General features: G+C 34.5%; 3 protein-coding genes across 8 annotated transcripts; 2 read left to right on the forward strand and 1 right to left on the reverse strand.

The window, feature by feature from the left end:
* Positions 1–292: 292 nt before the first annotated feature.
* Positions 293–1,429, forward strand: LOC132179709 (protein DMP3-like). Its single transcript, XM_059592468.1, has one exon. The coding sequence runs from the start codon at positions 679–681 to the stop codon at positions 1,324–1,326; it is 648 nt and encodes a 215-aa protein (XP_059448451.1). The 5' UTR covers positions 293–678; the 3' UTR covers positions 1,327–1,429.
* Positions 1,430–2,570: 1,141 nt separating this feature from the next.
* On the reverse strand, positions 2,571–7,297 carry LOC132179710 (CST complex subunit STN1-like). Of its 6 annotated transcripts, XM_059592471.1 has the most exons (4): positions 7,133–7,297; positions 4,988–5,169; positions 4,540–4,646; positions 2,571–3,604 (listed from the first exon to the last, which is right to left on the reverse strand). In XM_059592471.1, exon 4 carries the CDS (start codon positions 3,356–3,358, stop codon positions 2,855–2,857), a length of 504 nt encoding a protein of 167 aa, XP_059448454.1. In that variant the 5' UTR covers positions 3,359–3,604; positions 4,540–4,646; positions 4,988–5,169; positions 7,133–7,297; the 3' UTR covers positions 2,571–2,854. The 6 variants fall into 6 exon arrangements, with proteins under 6 accessions (XP_059448454.1, XP_059448456.1, XP_059448455.1 ...); XM_059592473.1 differs by lacking the exon at positions 4,988–5,169 and having other exon boundaries at positions 2,571–3,436; XM_059592472.1 differs by lacking the exon at positions 4,988–5,169 and having other exon boundaries at positions 2,571–3,600.
* Positions 7,298–8,923: 1,626 nt separating this feature from the next.
* LOC132177850 (probable sodium/metabolite cotransporter BASS1, chloroplastic) lies at positions 8,924–14,358 on the forward strand. Its single transcript, XM_059590323.1, has 7 exons — positions 8,924–9,722; positions 10,681–10,821; positions 12,299–12,454; positions 12,534–12,655; positions 12,756–12,914; positions 13,461–13,521; positions 13,847–14,358. The coding sequence occupies exons 1-7, from the start codon at positions 9,228–9,230 to the stop codon at positions 14,033–14,035; spliced, it is 1,323 nt and encodes a 440-aa protein (XP_059446306.1). The 5' UTR covers positions 8,924–9,227; the 3' UTR covers positions 14,036–14,358.
* The last annotated feature ends 4,624 nt before the right edge of the window (positions 14,359–18,982 follow it).

Below are 18,982 nucleotides of genomic sequence, written 5' to 3' on the forward strand. Positions count from 1 at the left end.
TTAAAATTACTATTGAATCAAAATTCAATAATAATCAATTATAAGTTCAATAATAATTTTAAAAGCCACATTATTTTTGAAGGGACACAAAAGAAACTTGTAGCATTATTCGAACATTTACTTTTAAACCATGTACAATTATGGCTACTTTTATTTTATTTATTTATTTTTATTTTATTTTATATTTTTTTACTACTTTTTATTTCTCTCATGAGATGGGCTTGGTATTTGGGCTGTGTGGACTTGCCATAAACCCAATAAAAGTCAACAATGATATATCCCCATCATATTCCTACTCTTTCATAGCGTCACGCATGTGACAACTGAAAATTTTATTAGATCCAAGTCATGATGAGCATCTATGGAAGTCTTCCAAATTAATTGGCCTCAAAACAATCAAAGAAACTTCAGGGAAATCTCAACCTTCCAAGACAAGAAATCAAACCTATCCCTTTCTTATTTTATTGTTAATTTCCAACCTAAGCAACAAGCACTCCTTCTCTAACTCTAGACTCAACCACTCTTCTCATTTGCCACCTAAATTTCTTCTCTAATCTCTAATCTCTACCACTAGATTCAAAAGCTCTCACTCCTTACCCAAAACCCATCTTACCACCATCAATATCATTGCTAATCACCACCGTCACCACCACCGCCACCACTTTTCGGAAGCCAAAAATGTCTAATCTCAGGCCAAGACCCACACCCACGAAGCAGCCATCCATATCTGCCACCCCAAAAGCCCCACTACAACGTCAACAATCTTTGTCACAAAGTGCAGTCTCCCAAACCTTTACAGCCACAGCAAACCTTGCCAAGCATCTCCCCACAGGCACCCTCTTAGCCTTCCAACTTCTCATACCGATCTTCACCCAAAACGGTGTGTGTGACTCTGCCACTCGCCCCTTGACAATCATCCTCCTCCTCCTCCTCGGCCTCTCCTGCTTCCTCGCGTGCTTCACCGACACAATCGAGGCATCGGATGGGCAAGTCTACCACGGATTTGCCACCTTCAAAGGGCTCTGGCTGTTCGACTATCCCGACCCTTCGGGCACAGGGTTGCCGGATTTGAGGAAGTATCAAATAAGGTTCATAGATGTTGTTCATGCTGTATTATCAGTGCTTGTGTTTGGTGCTGTTGCTTTGAGAGATAAGAATGTGTTGCAGTGCTTTTATCCAACTCCTAGACATGAGACTCAGGAGGTTTTGGACATTGTTCCTCTTGGTGTTGGCCTCATTTGCAGTTTGTTGTTTGTAGTTTTCCCCACCAGAAGGCATGGCATTGGATTCCCTGTCACATCAGGCAAAGGCAAAGAAGAAAAGTAGATCCTTTTTTGTTTTTAAATGTTATATATCACGTTGCAACGTGTAGTACCCATTGTACCTTTAATTTACTTTTATCTCATTACGGTGACTTGACAGAGTCTAATTACCATTGGATATTTACGTGGCAGTTTATATAATATTTAACACATTAATTACTAAATAATCAAATATAATTGTAATGGACGTGCCAGTGTAACGTAAATTGTCACATTAATTTACATGAAATATTAGAGATTAGTTATATTTCAGATTGGGGATATACGGTAGTCTACTAAAATATGAGATTGTTATTGATTAAAGGCTGATTTGTTCATTAATATATTTATATTAAAAGAAAAAAAAAAAAGTTGCATTAGAATGTAAATTTTGAATACTTTTTTTATTACATGGGCTTGATTATGTAATAAAAAATGGGCTTGATTATGTAACCAATTAATTCTTTACATGGGCTTGATTATGTCCAATCAACACTCTACGGATATGCAACTTAACTAACAAGCAAAATTCGTGTGTAAAATGTAAATGGCCATTTTGTGTTACTTTCGCATTATTTGAACAGTTACCAGCATTAAAGTGAACAAGAAAATAGGAAGAATTATTCAAACAAGTTATTGGAATTATGTGTAAGAGTCATTCATGGTTAAGAATGGAAGGCATTCTGAAGTTTTTACTTTTTCAAATATTGGAGGAAACCAAATATTCAAGCAAACACGTCATATATATGCGACAAAGAGAGCTTAGATATAGACATAACGGACCCAAATTAGCCGATGTTTAGGTACTGTAAGTATAGTTTTTAGGATTACCTTTATCCATTTTCCTTTTTCTGATTGTAGGATGATATGGGATTATTGATATTTTAGAGAAACAAAGCAAGCAAGAAACTTAATGAAAAAGGCCTTCTATTTTATCCAATATTTGGTATTATATATACCATTTCGTTCTAAAATTATTCCCCAAATTAGATTGAATCAATAAATGTGGATAGTAAACACGTCACATGCATGGAGCAATATATATATATATATATATATATATATATATATATAAATCTCAACTTTAACAATTCAATTTGACCTGAAGTGAAACTCAAAATGATAGTTCATATTGTAGAATTAAGTTGCGGTAAGTCAAAATTTAAAAGTAGCAAAACAAATAATTTGTTAAACTAAGAATATTTAATGTAACTTTTCAAAAGTCGAGCTCATAAAATGTAATTGAACCAATATATATATATATTGGTTCAATTAATCTGCAGTAAGAATGCAGAGAATTTAGAAAATGAATGCTCCATAATCTTTAACAAATCCAATTTTTACGATTTCCTTCCATTTCAGGGTTTTTGTACTTAGAATAATCATGAATTGGCTCGATTACACTCGCATTCAAAGCTCCGAATCGAACCCAGTTCAAAAATTCTTTAAGAATTCATTCGCACACTTGCAGGAATCAAATTCAAAACCAAACCCACTTCACCAAATTCAAGAACACATTGATTGAACTCTTTCAACCAACACAATGAATACTACTACTTGTTTGGAGTCCCAACATCGTAACACTTGCGAGCCAAACTAATACAGTGCAACCAATGTAAGGTCTCCGCATTTGGGTCTCTCTCGACTATCACATCCGACACCGTGATTTGCACCACCCCCCGGTAATTGGTGATCCTCCCGCGCACTCGGGCCACCGACCCGAGCCTAATCTCTGCCACGAAGCGATTCGCCGCTTCGGCAATAAGTCGAACATCTGGCGGGCTGCGCCGAGCGAAGTAGGTGGAGGAGAAGTGGTTGAGCCAGAGGACGCAGCTGATGCATCCGGTGCCGTCGTCGATGGCGAATTTGAGAAACTTTCCAGGTTTGAGCTCGCGGTAGGTGACGGTGCCGACAGTTTCTATGCGAGAAAGAAGGGTGCCTTTGCGAGAAAAGGAGATGGCTTCTGAGAAAGAATGAGATGGGGTTTGGGTGAGAGAGAGGAGGTCGAAGGCCAGGAGTTTTACATAGGTGTTGTAGAGTCGGTGGCGTTGATCCATGAGAGCACTTCCTCCTTCTCCTCCTCCTATTTTTTTTGGTGGGGTAGAATATTTGGACCGGAGTGAAACTTAATACATCTCCGATTTGAAAAAAAAAAAAAAAAAAAAAAGGAAGAGAGAATTATTTAATAGACCTCAAAACGACACTGCTTTGTGAGTTTTTGACTACGCTAGTCAGTCGGTGTGACATGAATGTAATAAGAGATATGTTTAGTTTTCATTTTTGTCCATCTCTTGTCAATCTTCCTACAATAAATAAATAAATCTATTATTGAATCTGTAAAATCTACACTATTAATTTTGAAAAAAGATAGACGATAGATCATGACACTAAATTCGCCGCATGAGTAGATTGGCATTATTCATGTTTTAAACAGCAACTTTGCTAACATAATCATGTGGGTTTCATCATTGAATTTGTGTAGAGTCCACATATGTCTACAAATCTAATAGTTGATTTAAAATCAGATAATAAAATATGAGAAAAAAATATTGACGTAAATAATTTTTCATAAAACAAATGACATAAATTTTCTACAAACAAACCTTTAAAACTGACGTGCTTTTAACATGTGAGAAGAGAAGCGCATGTTCTTTTAGAAAAATGATTGGTGTCAATAATTTGCCTATTTTTTTTTTTATATATTTTTCGACAAATTTAATAATTGAATTATTAAATTTATGGGATCCACCATTGACATATTTAGAGTACATATAGTACATATAAGTTTATAAATCTAATGATTGATTTGTAATATAAGATGAAGAAAATATTGACCCAAATCATTTCTCTTTTTTAATAATTTAAAAAACTCGCTGGTTTGTTTTTTAAAATGATAGGAATGAAAAAATAATAATAATAATTAGTGGATGCATAAATGACAAGAAGAAAAAACAAAAACAAAAAAAAGTTTCAAGTAGGAAGCAGGAGAAAAAAAGGAAAAAAAAAAAAAAGAAGAAGAAGGAATGTCAAAGTAAGTCAGGGAAAAAATTTAGCACTGGGGAGTAAGGCCAAAACATAAATAGAATCAAATACCAAAATTCTATTCAAAAAAGAGAAATGAGTTAAATTAAAAAAAATTAAAGAAACCGAAAGTTGTGAATGATTATAGAAACTCAAATAAAGATTAAAAATATAAGATTTCTGAACTTCTAAATAATCATAATGAAAAGTTTCTTACCAATAGAACCTTTCCCAAAACTGCCTATTCCAGCAGAGACAAAAAATAAATTTTTGGTGAAAGCAAATTGGGAACTGTTGGTGTGATTTCACTTTCAATTTTTTTTTCTGCAACATGATTAAAGAAAGAGAAATTAATATTACCTTCATAAATCAAAGCAACAGTAGAAGAAAAATAAGCGCTCGAGAAATCAGTTCATATTCCTTCCTACATATACAAGCCTTAGGATCAAATAAGAAAATTAAAATAATCAACATCCAACCACCTCTTAATACTAATTTAGATATTAATTATATAAACAAAAACATATTCGCTTTGATAGCCTAATTCATCTGCGTGCTCTGTCAACCAAACTTCATTGACAAACACCATTAATAACCCTAAGAGTTACTCCACAACATCACGTAACTTTGATGTAAGAAATATAACAGAGAGAGACAGATAAAACCTGTGCGTTTCGTCGTCAGTGGGAGAGAGGGAAGATGGATTTTGACAGTGGGTTAGGGTTTTGAAATTTGGGGATTTTGACAGTGGGTAGCTCATCATCAGCGATGCTTGGCGTTCATGGCCTCCGGTGGCCACCGTCGGTGAGGGGAGAGGGAAGAGGGAAGAGGAAAGAGAGAGATTTGTCTGAAAATGTGGAAAGAGAGTGTTTTTAACCTAGGAAGATAGAAAGTCAAGATTCACGCGTGCATTTTCTAACCTAAAAAAATTCACGTGAATGGGGGGTTTGGCATGTTAAATGAATGGGGTTTGGTGTTACAGTAAGAAAATATATATATACTAGTTGGAGAGGCACGTGCTTAATTCCTTGTATTGGATAATAATAGATGTAGCTCATTATATGATATTTAATATTAAAAACTCAATATTGTAACTAAAAAGTCTTTATATCATAAATTTGATATCTAAATCCTTGTAGAAGCACATATTTAAATTTTTACACAAGTTAGTTGATAGTATAAAATTAGAAAAATGAGTTGATATGATACACAAAAAAAAAAAAAAAAAAATCCAAGTAAAAGCTAATCTAGATAGCAGTCGCATATTGAAAGTACAAAAGAGAGCTTATGTTTTGTACTTAATCTGCTAATATAGAAAGACAAATTAATAATTAATATACTAAAAATTAATTTGCTTGTCTTCCTTATTCCTTATATGTCATTTGTTAATATTAAATCTTATTCCCAAAAAACACTATCTTTCAACCTAATCATACTGAAAACATTAATTCTTTTTTATCTGGTGGATCATGAACAAAGATAATGTTAAATGTATGCCATGTTTGTCCACAGACTTCAACCCCCGCTCGTAGAAGAATAATGAACTTTTGTCATGAAAAAAACTTTGCAATGCTTATATTTGATGCCCTTCTATGACCCATAGAGTAAGAACGGAACAAAGAGATTCATTTGGTTCTTACAAATTGCTTTTGTGGACCTCAACTTGTAGGAATGGTTATGGGATTTGTCCTAGAGATTATCTACACTGAAGACCAAACCATTCATATGCGCCGGTAATACACATTATTATTGTATTTCTTACAAAGATCTTTAGTATAATGATTCACTATAAATTCTGCATATACTACTGCTACTTAGGAATTTCAGTCACACAGAGTGGTTACCAAAAAATAAAAGGTTCTTGCCTACCTGGTTGGTCTCCCTAGCAAATAATTAATCTGATGGTAACAACCATCCACGTGCAAGAACAGAAGCTTGTAAGATGAAAATTTAAGGCTTAGTTTAAGAGCTTCAATGAGAAAAGTAAATGTTTGGTGAAAACATGCAAATAGATAAAGCTTCATTGCAAAGCACATTGAGATATATGTAATTTTTAACAATGCAGATCATATCCCCATCTATACATAACTTTAAACTTCTTTCCTTCGCTGATTCAACACTATTCTCCAAGCTTTGAATCAGTTTACCAAGAAGTCACCAATAAGCCACAACACTTCAGTGCAGTGTATCAAACACGAATGCAATAACATCCAAGCATTTTATTCCAAATGTTATGAAAGATACATAACACTAAATCATGTGTCTTTCTTGTGCAATCCTTTGACATGTTTCCAAGCGTTCTGCATATGTTTGGCTTCAATTTATTCAAATCTTTTTTTCTTCTAATAAAATGAGGAAAGGGGACTACAAGCTAGGAAATTTATTCAAATCTTATTTGCTTGTTGTGATGATTTATCTGTCATTGCCTTTTTGCATTTCAAACTAAACACAATCGCATAGAACCCAAAATAAGATCAAAATCAAACTAAACTGAAATCCCAACTAAACCCAATCGGATAGAATTCAGAATAAGATCAAAATCAAACTAAACCGAAATCTCAACTAAACCAAACCTAATTGCATAGAACCCATAATCTGATCGAAATTCCTCATAGTTCCTCCAATCAACAAATCAAGGCTACAATGCGCTTAAGAAATTTTGGGAGATAAGAAAAATAGAGAAGCTTTACCGAGTTAAACATAACCCAAACATAGATAAAACAGATGCACGTAGGTTTGGATCTCCATTTTTTTTTTTTAAAAAAAAATCTGAATGAAGCAAAGAATAGCTTTTGAAGAGGAATACATACCTTAATTGAGAGAGCTCGTGAAGAGGGAGATAGCAAAGGACAGGAAATGATACTACTCTCTCTCACTCTCTTCAGCGACTGAACAGGCCGGATTTTAGGCCGAAAATTCAGTGCTTCTCTGATCGAGTTGGTAAATTTTCTGCTTCTCTCGGCAGGGTTGGTATATTTTCACAACTGAAGATATAACCCTCGTCTAGTAGGATTCTGATTGGGTTATTTTATAATAATAATATATAAATTAGTAGAAAATTTAAGGGTTATCTATGGAAGAACATAACCACATTAAATAAACATAAAAAATAAAAAATAAAATTATAATATAATTGAAAAAATTGTCCTTTTTCACTTTATACATTTCCCGATCCCAAATAAACCTTAAAACCAATGTCATCCGTTAATTAATCATGTAAACAAATAAACAAATAGTTCAATGAACAACAACACAAACTACAAAATTATCAACTAAAAATAACGATAAGAAACTCTTCTCTCACTATTATTTCTTGAATTTAATGTAAAATTTACAAAAGAAAAGTAATCATTTAAATGCAAAATAATATATAAATTAGAAGAAAAAAAAAAGGGACAAAAACAAAAATAGAAGAACATAAACATCGAAAATAAAGATAAAAAAACAAAAAAAAATGAAAATACTAATATAATTGAAAATACTAATCGCATGGTAATTCAAGGATATAAAGTGAAGTTACTCTCACCTAAAAAAAACCATGGCTTGTTAATGCATCAATTGCAAAATATTTTCTATGAAATTAGGCTAGAAGTACGCTATTCATTATATTTTTAACGGAAAAGTTTAGCAACAAAATTGAGTATTATTTTTTAAAAAAGATTTTGCGTCGGTTTGATTTAATAGTTTCAAAACGTGCCGTTTAAGAAAAATAGTGATTTTAAAATGTAGTTAATAAAAACACAATTTTTAAATACGTAATTAAGCGTTTGATAAAATTACGGTTCGACCTTTAAAATCGTGTTTTCAAACATGACTAATGTTTGCTATTTAGTAAGCTCGTGTACAATTGTCATACAACACTAGAAATCAACCTTTGGTGACGCACATTTAAAAAAAAAACCTAAATGGGACTAATTTATATATTACATCATCCAATTGAATGATAATTATATCAGAGTCTACTAAATAGAATTACCCTTTCAATCATATACCTCCTTAACTACTGCCCCGAAACGTTTGACATTTGTATTAAAATCCAAAATCTGGCATTTGGATTCCCACAGCCTTTTACTTGGCATGTGATATATGGGTCCATCCATGGTGTCCAAATCCGTGATGAAAAGCTCTCAGCCTTTCAGGATTTGTATTCCGTGCAATAATAGATCATGACAGCAAAGATAATGAAAAAGAACCAAAAAAAAATTGAAAAATGGCTGCCTTTTGGTGCTTGTTTGGGGTCCGGTCGCCACAAACGGCGTTTCAGGGATGACTGTTATAGCCCTGATAGATTTGGAGCGGCTGGATTAGTGGCACCACTACTAAAGTGGTGGTTAATGGCACTTTATCCCAACAAGTAATAAAATATTTAATTAAATGAGATAAATTGTAAAATTTGTGTTCTTTTAAATTTTATGTTAAATTGTTATTTATCTACCACTTTTAAACTTAATTATTTAATTTAATATTTTAACATGTACCATCTTTTATTTTTATTTTTTATTTTTATTATTAAAATGGTCCTTCACATTAGAAGGAGAGTCCTACCAGAATATCAAAGCCATAAAAATTCTTATTACGAGATTAACCACTTTAGAGCTTTTTTTGAGCTATTGAACCCACGCGCCACCTTTAACCACCCTTAAAGGTGGTAGTATTCGATGGTTGGGCCACTTCCGATCAACACCAAAAAGTGTCATTATTTATGTATTTTCATTTGCTTGCTGTTGGACCATTCATTTTAAATGTACAGCCCAAAAGAAAAATCTATCGCAGCCGCCACTGTAGTCTTCAGCACCGGATCGAAATCCAACCTTCCATCTCTAAAACCGAAGGACCTCGACCTCTGAAGCTCATGCAAATCTAGAACGTGACTAGAACTGTATTTCACTTCTACATTGATCAACAATGTCACTCTCTTTCAGACCCAGTCCCTTCACTTCACCTCCACAACTCCACCAAAGAATTTTCATCGTCAGACACAAAACACCCATTATTTCTTTACGACCAAAGTTCACAAATTTACTCACTATCACAGCTATTTATGGGAATTCTGAACATTTTCCTGTCACTCCTTCAAAACCCAGATGGGAAAACTTGTTATATACTACAAAGCTCAGAAATTTTCCAATAATCAACGCTGTTCATGGAGATTCTGAACCTGCGCCTGTAACTCCAGCAAAACCCAGATGGGAAAACTTTTTAGCTACTGCAGCGAGCTTGTACCCTCTTTATGTGATTGTTGGATGGTTTGTTGCTTGCTTTAAGCCATCTGCTTTTGCATGGTTTGTTAAGAGAGGCCCAGCATCATATAGCTTGTCTCTTTCCTTGATTATGTTGGCAATGGGTATCACTCTGGAGCTCAAGGACTTGATCCGTCTGTTCTTGCAAAGGCCCCTCTCAGTAAGTTTTGATTTTGTTCAAAATGGTTATGGATATTTGAGGAATGATGTTATGAAATTGCATTTAGATATGGGGTTTTGGTGAATTTGAGTAATTGATATGCTTAATGTTGGAAACTGTCATGTTGGTGAACTCCTTATTTACATATTGGCATCATCAATGTGAATGACTTTGCTTACAATCTCATTCAGCAGTACATTGCATGGACTGTTGGCGTCTTTGGAATATTGTGCTACTTACTGTAAACCATTGTGAAGTCGAACAATTTGAAGAAATCAATTCTTTGGGAATTTGGTATTGGACTGAATATCAATTGGGTGACATCGTAGTTTTGTTATATAGTTCTGTAATGATCTATTCCCGAGCTCTTTAGCAGCTTTTCATTTGGAAATATTGGCTTTGGGTGTGGGGATCATTGGAATAGAAAAACGTTTCTGTTGGTAAATCAGACGGAAATAGGATGGAAGGGGGTTGATTTGAACTGCCCGTGCCTCATGTGATGTGATTAGAGAACAAGTGAAAACTGAGAGGGCTGAGAGGGCGTGGTTATGACCCTAAGCATGAGGGTGTATGACACAATTTACCTAATTTTTTTTTGAAGTTTTCATACATTTTTTTTTTTTGATAAGTAATCGAAATATCGCTAAAAGCTTTAGGCCCCTCTAAGTATACAAGAAAAGCCACCTAACTAGGAGGGACAAAAAGAACAAGAAAAGCATGATAACTAATCACTAAAGGAGAAACAAAGTTAGCTGTACAAAGAGACAATGTGTTGAAAACTAGAGACTTAATCTCCTCCAAAGTTTTCATTCATTCTTATATATTGATGGCTTCCATTGATCTTTTTGGCCTTGTCAAGGTTTTGTTGAAGCACTTGCTTCTGTCTGGTTCTATAGATTTCTGTTCTTAAACATGATCTTCCAGTTGTTGAGATTCTTGTATCTAAATTTTGGTTCAGATATTATTCGGTTGCGTTGCTCAGTACACAATTATGCCAGCTTCTGCATTGATTATTAGCAAAGTCCTGGGGCTTTCGCCATCACTTTCAGTTGGCTTAATATTGCTTGGTTGTTGCCCTGGTGGTACCGCTTCCAATGTGGTATGCTTACCTTTTTCCCCTTACATTTGTTCTTTTTTCTCAACATATGGAATTTTATGTGTAGACCCATTTATCAGAGTTTTCATTTATGTCCTAATTGAGTAAGACATGCCTGATCTTTTTTAACCACTTATCCATTTATTATTTCCCTTATGTTCTAGTGGATTCCAATGGATAGCATTTGAGGCAAGAAAACTTGTGCAGCCCTTATGTCTCAAGAAGGACATGGGGCTTGCTTACCAATTATTAATGTTAAAGATTATATACCTAATCGCAGATGATTAAGAAATTCAATTTTAATCCTTTAAAGCTCACAGAATGGTAGCTAGATAGAGGGCTAGTGGTCATGAGATGGAATAGATTTTGGGATAGTCTGAATAGTTGTTGTGACAACTGACCTGTCAAACACATGACCTCGTGGGCCCTAGTACCACTGCATCGTATTGGCTTCATTACTTCTCTAGTTAGTCAATCATAACACTCTAATGTAATCCACAGAAATAACCATTATCCAGGCTTATATTTACTGTTAGGTTGTGAGTCGACAGGGTGGTTCTTTAAGGGGAATTAGGCCCAACAATAAAACCTTGGGTCTAGTGGAATGACAGGATAGAAGAAAATCTAGGTTTTAGGAGGTAACTTGTAAGTCACCAGCCATGCTTATGGTTGAGAGTAGTTTTAGCGAACCAGTAAGCACAAAAGATCTCTTACTTGTGATTATGATGGACTTTAAGCCTCCATCTTGCAACAAAAGTTCCTGACAGGCTTGGCCAAGCTCCAACTTGGATGAGAATCACAAACTTCTGTGATTATCATGTTGTTCACCACCTAGATTCGATATATATATTTTTTTTGTTGCCATTTAAGATTTTTTCAATTATTATTTTTTTAAAATTTTTTTTTTTTTTTTTGTACTCTTCATGGCTTATTTGCTAAAAAAATTTTGTACCTTCACATCTAGTTCTTTTAGTTAAATATACACCATTATTTGGACATTGTGTTAGGGTTGACCTTCAGCCACAAGAGAAGTACATGAATATGAGTATACTTACGCAAGTTTAAAACCAAAATGTTAGTTAGGGCAATTCAAGATTGTAAGATTCATTGTTAGGCATAATGTTGGCCATTTGTAGAAGAAGCTTACAGGTGTTTGTACATGTGCTTCATGGGTGTCCATAATTTCAATTTTTAGCTCAACTAAAGCTTGAGCTAATACAAAATTTGAATAATACAAAATCATCACTCTATAACTTAAGAGTTAAATGTACCTTTCATAATCTAGGTACATTTAGAAGCTTGACAGACTGTTGTGAGCCAAGTGAACCGAGACTCCATCAAAGTTTGTTAATTTAGTTAAATGGATGGGGATTTTATTTCTAATTATATGGAAACTTAAATCAGTTGGCCAATATATATAACACAAGGTCTTGAAGTTTATGAGATTTCCCATTTACCTCTATTTCTGTTAGTGTTTCAGGTGACCTTAATTGCTCAAGGGGATGTTCCTTTGTCTATTGTCATGACGTCGTGCACTACTCTTGCAGCAGTACTTCTGACTCCTCTTTTAACAAAGATACTAGCAGGGACTTATGTTCCTGTTGATGCCATTCAACTTTCTATCAGCACCCTGCAGGTGAACTAAATCTAAACAAGCTTCAGTTATATAATATCATGTGCAAATGATGTTGTGGTCTTTATTCTATCCTGTCTAGGTGGTGGTTGCACCAATTCTGTTAGGTTCTTATCTACAGAGCGCATTTCCTGCAGTGGTGAAAATTGTGACGCCTTTCACACCACTTTTTGCTGTTTTGGCTTCATCACTCCTTGCATGCAGGTTTTGGTTTTTTACACTTTATTTTACTTGTCTTGAAGATAGTTCATTTTGGATAATCTTTCTCTCTCACACACTTGTATCCATACTATTTTGGGGGCAGTGTATTTTCTGAAAATCTTGTCCTGCTCAAGTCAATGGTTGGCGCATCGTTGGCATCTGATCTTTCTCCCCTTCAGTACGCTCAAACATTATTATCTGGTGAACTTGGGGTTGTAATGCTTGCTGTGGGATTATTACATTATGCTGGTTTCGTAGTTGGGTGAGTGTTGACGTTCATTTTCACGACTTTAATCTGTTCATGTGCACAATATGATGGTGATGGATATTTAAAAAAAAAAAAAAAAAAATTCTTGACATACAATATACCAATACTTTGCTCCATTTTCCTGTTAATTGTAATTTTATTGATTACAAAATTGCCTGGGAAAAAATGCCACCATTTCCTTCATTCGAGTACAGCAATTTAGTAAATTAGATGGTCCAGACCTTAAGTGCTACATATCCCTGTGAGGCCATAGATGAGATCTGAGCAAAGTAATCCAACAAAATTTATTCTGATTCATAGTATATCTATATCTTCTTCTTTATACATATGAATTTTTCATTTTCCATGCAATATATGGTGAATGATTTTTTCGGTGATTGTGACTACCTTGCAGGTCCATATATTCAGCTAGTATAGCTAATTAAAACTTGGTTTTTCCAAAACTTCTAGTTCTTATTATGTGCATTTTTCGTGTTGGTATTGGCTACATTACTTGTCTAAATTATTATACCATACAATTAATTCGGTCTTTATCTGCAGGTATATATCAGCAGCTATTGGTGGGTTCAAAGAACCACAGCGACGAGCAATATCAATTGAGGTATATGCATTAGATCGTTAAACCGGTTTCGAATATGGTTAAGCATTTAAAATCATGGTTTTATGTTCCATTTGAGCCCCGGGGCTCCAAAATTGACAGAATTAATTTTTGAAATCTCAATAGTTTACTTTGTTTTTTTTTCACTGCCACAACTTTTAACTTCATTGCAAGTCTTGTTGAAGATTTTGGCTTTCTAAAATTGAATGAAATATCAGAATTTCATCAAATTTTCAAGGCCATGCTATGCTTCCATTTGATCTATAATGGCAAGAGATGATGTTTGATACCAATCAGTAATTTTTTTTTCTGTGACATTTCTTTGCAGGTTGGCATGCAAAATTCTTCCTTAGGCGTGGTTTTAGCATCGTCCCATTTTTCCTCAGCCATGGTTGCAGTACCTCCAGCTGTATCTGCCGTAATTATGAATGTCATGGGTAGCAGTTTGGGTTTCCTTTGGAGATACAAGGATCCTTTGGATTCAGAGGAGAGCCCTAAAGCTAAAATTGATGATTAGTAACTTTTAAACCCTTTTTAAGTTTGTACAGATTCTCTTATGGAATTATCAAAAACTTAGGTTTTGTCCATTCTAGGATGCCTCTTTGCTAGATTATCTTCGACACTTCCGCTCCTGACAATTTTGAAGTGGAGGCCGGGCGGAAATGACCTCCGTCACAGAAGAGTCCAAGGTCATTTCGATATTCCAAAAGTGACGGAGGTGGACGGGAAGTCTATTTCGGCTTCCGTTATCTCCGATGCTCGCCCCTTGCTTGTAATTGGCAATAGGACCATCATAATCGCCTTTTGTAGTTTCAATGGAATTGACTTAGGTTGGCACTTTGCTTATTTTCTCATATTATTAATGCATTAAGAATAGCCTGTATCATGAAAGGTATGTAGGTGATAAAATCTAGATCAATCTTCCATAATTCCAGGATTAAAAAAAGACACATGAGAACAGAATCCTTTGAATTGCCCGACATTACTTCCATGTGCATCGTTGGCCTTTAGTGGAGGGACATGAAAGACACATGAGAAACTAAATGTTATTGTCATGGACAGAGACAGAATTTGCTTTCCTCCAAATGCTAGAGTACCAACAGAATATGACAAGTTTATTGCTTTCCTCACGTGTACACGTTCTTTTCAACACCTTTCTTGTTTTGGAGCTTTAACAATAACAAATAATTTACACAATAAAAAGAATATTAAAGTTTTTTTTTTTTTTTTTTTTTTTAAAAAAATTATTTTATATGATGTGAAACCTCACCAAGGAAGGCAGGTCCTTCGACCCACGCTTAAGGAATAAATCCTGAATACACGACCTCACCCGCCAAAATCGTGTCTTTCAAGTCTACAATTCATCTCAAGAGTCAAGCCCACCCTTTAACTTTAACTACTAGGCCACGTCCTGATAAGTATAAAAGAATCTGAATTTGACATAAAAACTCAAGATAAAATTTCTACATTTTTCACTTTTTGCAAAATGATAGAAGAATTTCTGCTGCCACACTAATTATTCTGTTATATAATTTACACTTCAAAATCAATTGTTTTAATTTGCTTTTCAAATTTGATTCAAAACTAAGCTGAAGTAGTTAATGTGTCAATTTTAATTTCTATTTTCTCCCCTCTTGAAAGTAAAACCTTGGCTCTCTTGGTTTTCATTTTTCAATATTTTCTGCATAAAGAAATGATTCATTTGATAATGAATGCAAAATTCATAGAAAATACTCTATTGTTGGGTACCCACTGAAATAAATGGAAAAAAGCATATGCTCACAAGTCTCCACATCCAGACATATATATGGGTTAAAAAATTGGTTTGGAATGCATCGAAGGATTGTATTCTCACCCCACCATAGTTCCTGGACGGTATTCCCAATCAAGCTTTCTCTCTTTCTCCCGTTACATATACAATCCCTTTTCCCACAGTTGAGCTTGGATTCTTAGTTACCATTGAGACTATTTCTCCACCACCAACAACTTTTGCAGGTGCATCTTTCTCTACCTCTATTATTTCCTTTAACTTTCTACTTATTTGCTCCTTAAGAACCCTTGAAACAAACATCTAGGCATTCGAGAAATGCTAGAAATTAGACCTTTTATCTTACTGTAATTTCACTTTGATGATGTCGCACTGTCAATCCGTCATTGCTAAGAAAAAAAATAAAATTTTAGGACTGATTGATAGTGTCCCATTAGCAGGATAAAACGTATCGTCTATAACAATACTCTAGGCCTAATTAATGCCTTGGCTCTTGGTTGCAATGACTACTAATTAAGAGTTATGTCTAAATTTAAGGTTTGTTTTTTGTTTCCTGCATAGGAGGAAGGGTTGTTTTTGGTGGACAACATGCCTTGCAGCAGCAGTCCTAGGAGAAAGAATTTGACCAAAATGGAAGATTCAAACATGTCCAAACTATTTGCTTGTTTAGAAAATATCTTCTTACAAGATCTCAGCATAACATTAATGGTAAAACCAACATGGAAGAATCACAAATTATCAAGAGGAGGACTTCAGCCCACCCTTTGTTGCCACCAAAATTTGGTTGTAATTTTAATCGACCACCTTCTCTCTTAGAGCAAGAAATCCTTCCAGGACTTGGGTATATTTCATACAATCTATGTGACATTAAATTTGACTAACTTTTGTTAAATGCAAGAGTGTTGCATGGACATTGCAGTTTTCATTATAAGTCTCTTTCAAATTGACGTGGTAGTTCAGGTGACACTTATTACGTCAATCACTAAACAATTAAATTTGATTGTGGTTGACGTGGTAAGTACTACGTAAACTGTCACATCAGTTTGATGTTGTAAGTGTTACGTAAACTGCCATATAGTAAAAATTGTAGTACGTCAAACATTTTCCGTCAACAAAAATGATCTCTTTAGCTTCTTATTGTGAATAGGTGTGATGCATTACCATCAAAGTTGCTGGATGACAAGTCTTCAACATCACAGCTCACAATATTCTATGCTGGGAGTGTTAATGTCTACAACAACCTCCCTGCAGACAAGGTGCACAGCTTATATTTTCAAATTCAAAACTTGCCCTAATTTGCAACCAGACCTCTAAATTGAGTAGAAGGAAACAAAGTTTTCATCTAAATAAGGCTAGAAATAAATTTCTTCGATTCAGTCTAATTAAATTGACATCTATCCTTATAACATATGAAAATTATCTATTCAGTTAATCCTATTAAAAAAATTGCATGTGATAGACTACTATATGATTGCTATACAACTTGATGACGTGACAGTGAAAATTAAAAATTAGATCAACACTTGGAAAAAAAAAAATGATGACTAATTTTTATTGCCACATCATCTAAATTGTATGAAAATTGTATATCAATATACTAAATAGCACTGCTCTATAATCTATATTAAAACTTAAATTTAATTAATTACCCTTCCACATAAATTAATTGCTATCATACTTTCATTGCAGGCACAAGCAATAATGCTTCCTGCTGGTGAAAGCTCTTTGTCAATACCTATTGTCCAAGAAATGCCCACAATGGAAGTGAGAGCACCTTCTTGTCAATCCAACTCATCATCACTTCACAAATCAAAAGCAGGTACTGAATTTTCTAGCACAATCATCATTAATCTATGAATTTAGTCATGTTTACTAATATTTAGTGATCTAATAAAGCTCTAGCCAGAGCTTTCAAGAAATTTTCACCCACTTAAAGAGAACCCCTATATATATATATATATATATATATAGACACACACACACACACAATAAGAACCGAACCAAATTTTATCCCTGCAGCACTAAAGAGTACTACAAATTTTATTATAAGTCTTTTACAAATTGATGTGGTAGTATACATGATATTTACTGTGTCAACCACTAAAATGTAGACTGCTATGTGGTAATCTACATAACATTTATTACGTTTACAAACTGAAATGTCAATTCATGAGACATTTATCATGTCAACTACTAAAATGTGAACCGCAATTTGACACTCATTCCATAAAATGTAAACTGCCATGTGAGTTTGTAAAGGGTTATAATAAAAAGCTCATTTTTCTGCACATATGCTGATTTCCTGTTGTGCTTGAACTTTCAACTTTAAATCACGATTCATTAACAAATTGGTCTTATAACATATGGAAATACCATATTTTTCTTCATTTAATCCAAGCATGTTATGTTTTTTAATCCATATTTCGTTAATCTCACAACTTAATTATTATATCTAACAAATCCTAATTATCATTGCCTTTGTCAGGCCTTCCAATGGCAAGAAGCTATTCTATCCAATGTTTTCTTGAAAAGCGCCGTGGTAGGTAATTCAAGTTTAGAACACTAATTTTCACACCCAAAAGTGTAGGATACTAAGAAAGTAGGAAAAATTATACTTTACCCCCCCAAAGTTTAGGTGCATTTTAGGGATAAAAAGGCCATAAGCGATCATGTGTGTTGCACGTGATCACTGTTCTGTCAGTCAAAGCAGATTTGACTGACGGAATGGCCAAATTGCAAAAGTTTGGCAAGTTTGGGGGGGATGGATTGCAAAAATTGAAACATTGGAGGTTGAATTGAAAATAATCCCAAACTTTTGGAGGGGGGAGGGGGGTAAAGTGTAGTTTTCTCAAGAAAATATGTCAGATTATAAGTACATAACCCATATCAAAGTCAACAACTAAGCTACGGATTCCGACCTCCCGAAATTTTCCGCTCAAATTCTATGAAATTCGGGCCGAAGAGTGAGGGACAGGGTCTCAAACCCGAGGGCTCACTTGCTCAAATCACTTTGGGTCTAAGACATCTCTTTCATTTTCTACTCGAATTCAATAGAATTTGGACCGAAAATTTTAGGGATCCCGGTCCCCTAACCTACATTCGACGTTTCAACAAATTGGCATGGCACTACTCTCACTAATACTTACATGGTTTACATTTGCAGGCAAAGAAAGAAAGCTCCTTATGCCACTTCAATTACACAAAATGAGGACAATGAGGCAACAATAGCCAGTGGGTGTAATCAAGATCATAGCTCTACTCTTTCACCTTTCCCTTCGCGTTTAGGTTATGTTTTTGACCGGACAGCCGATTAAGGTTGTTAAGCACAATTTAGGTTTCTATGGCAGAATATTAATTATTTGTATCTAGCCAAATCAGGTGGCCAATTAGTAGTAACCGAAGCACCGTGAGCGGAAGTAATCCAATTTTTCCTATAATTTTCTTACAAATTAACGTAGCAGTCCACATAACCACTAAACAATTAAATTTGATTGTGGTTGACCTGACAGTAATACGTGGATTGCCACGTCAATTTGTAAGGGAGTTGTAATAAACATTTTCCTACATACATCTTAGACCTGAAATCCTATTTTTACAACTATGTAAATGCACTTAAAAATGTGCATGAGTTTCTACGATGCTAAGTTTGAAAGCGTCATGTATATGAGCAATATTATCTATTTCAGGTTGAGAATG

The sequence above is a fragment of the Corylus avellana genome, chromosome ca4 (assembly GCF_901000735.1).
Source record: "Corylus avellana chromosome ca4, CavTom2PMs-1.0".
Taxonomy (NCBI): domain Eukaryota; kingdom Viridiplantae; phylum Streptophyta; class Magnoliopsida; order Fagales; family Betulaceae; genus Corylus; species Corylus avellana.

Excerpts from the sequence above, each read along its gene's own strand:
- LOC132179709 (XM_059592468.1), top strand. The coding sequence starts at position 679 with ATGTCTAATCTCAGGCCAAGACCCACACCCACGAAGCAGCCATCCATA.
- LOC132179710 (XM_059592474.1), bottom strand. The coding sequence starts at position 3,358 with ATGGATCAACGCCACCGACTCTACAACACCTATGTAAAACTCCTGGCC.
- LOC132177850 (XM_059590323.1), top strand. The coding sequence starts at position 9,228 with ATGTCACTCTCTTTCAGACCCAGTCCCTTCACTTCACCTCCACAACTC. Across the intron at positions 12,656-12,755 it reads TCATCACTCCTTGCATGCAG|TGTATTTTCTGAAAATCTTG; the intron begins GTTTTGGTTTTT and ends TTTTGGGGGCAG. Across the intron at positions 13,522-13,846 it reads GACGAGCAATATCAATTGAG|GTTGGCATGCAAAATTCTTC; the intron begins GTATATGCATTA and ends ATTTCTTTGCAG.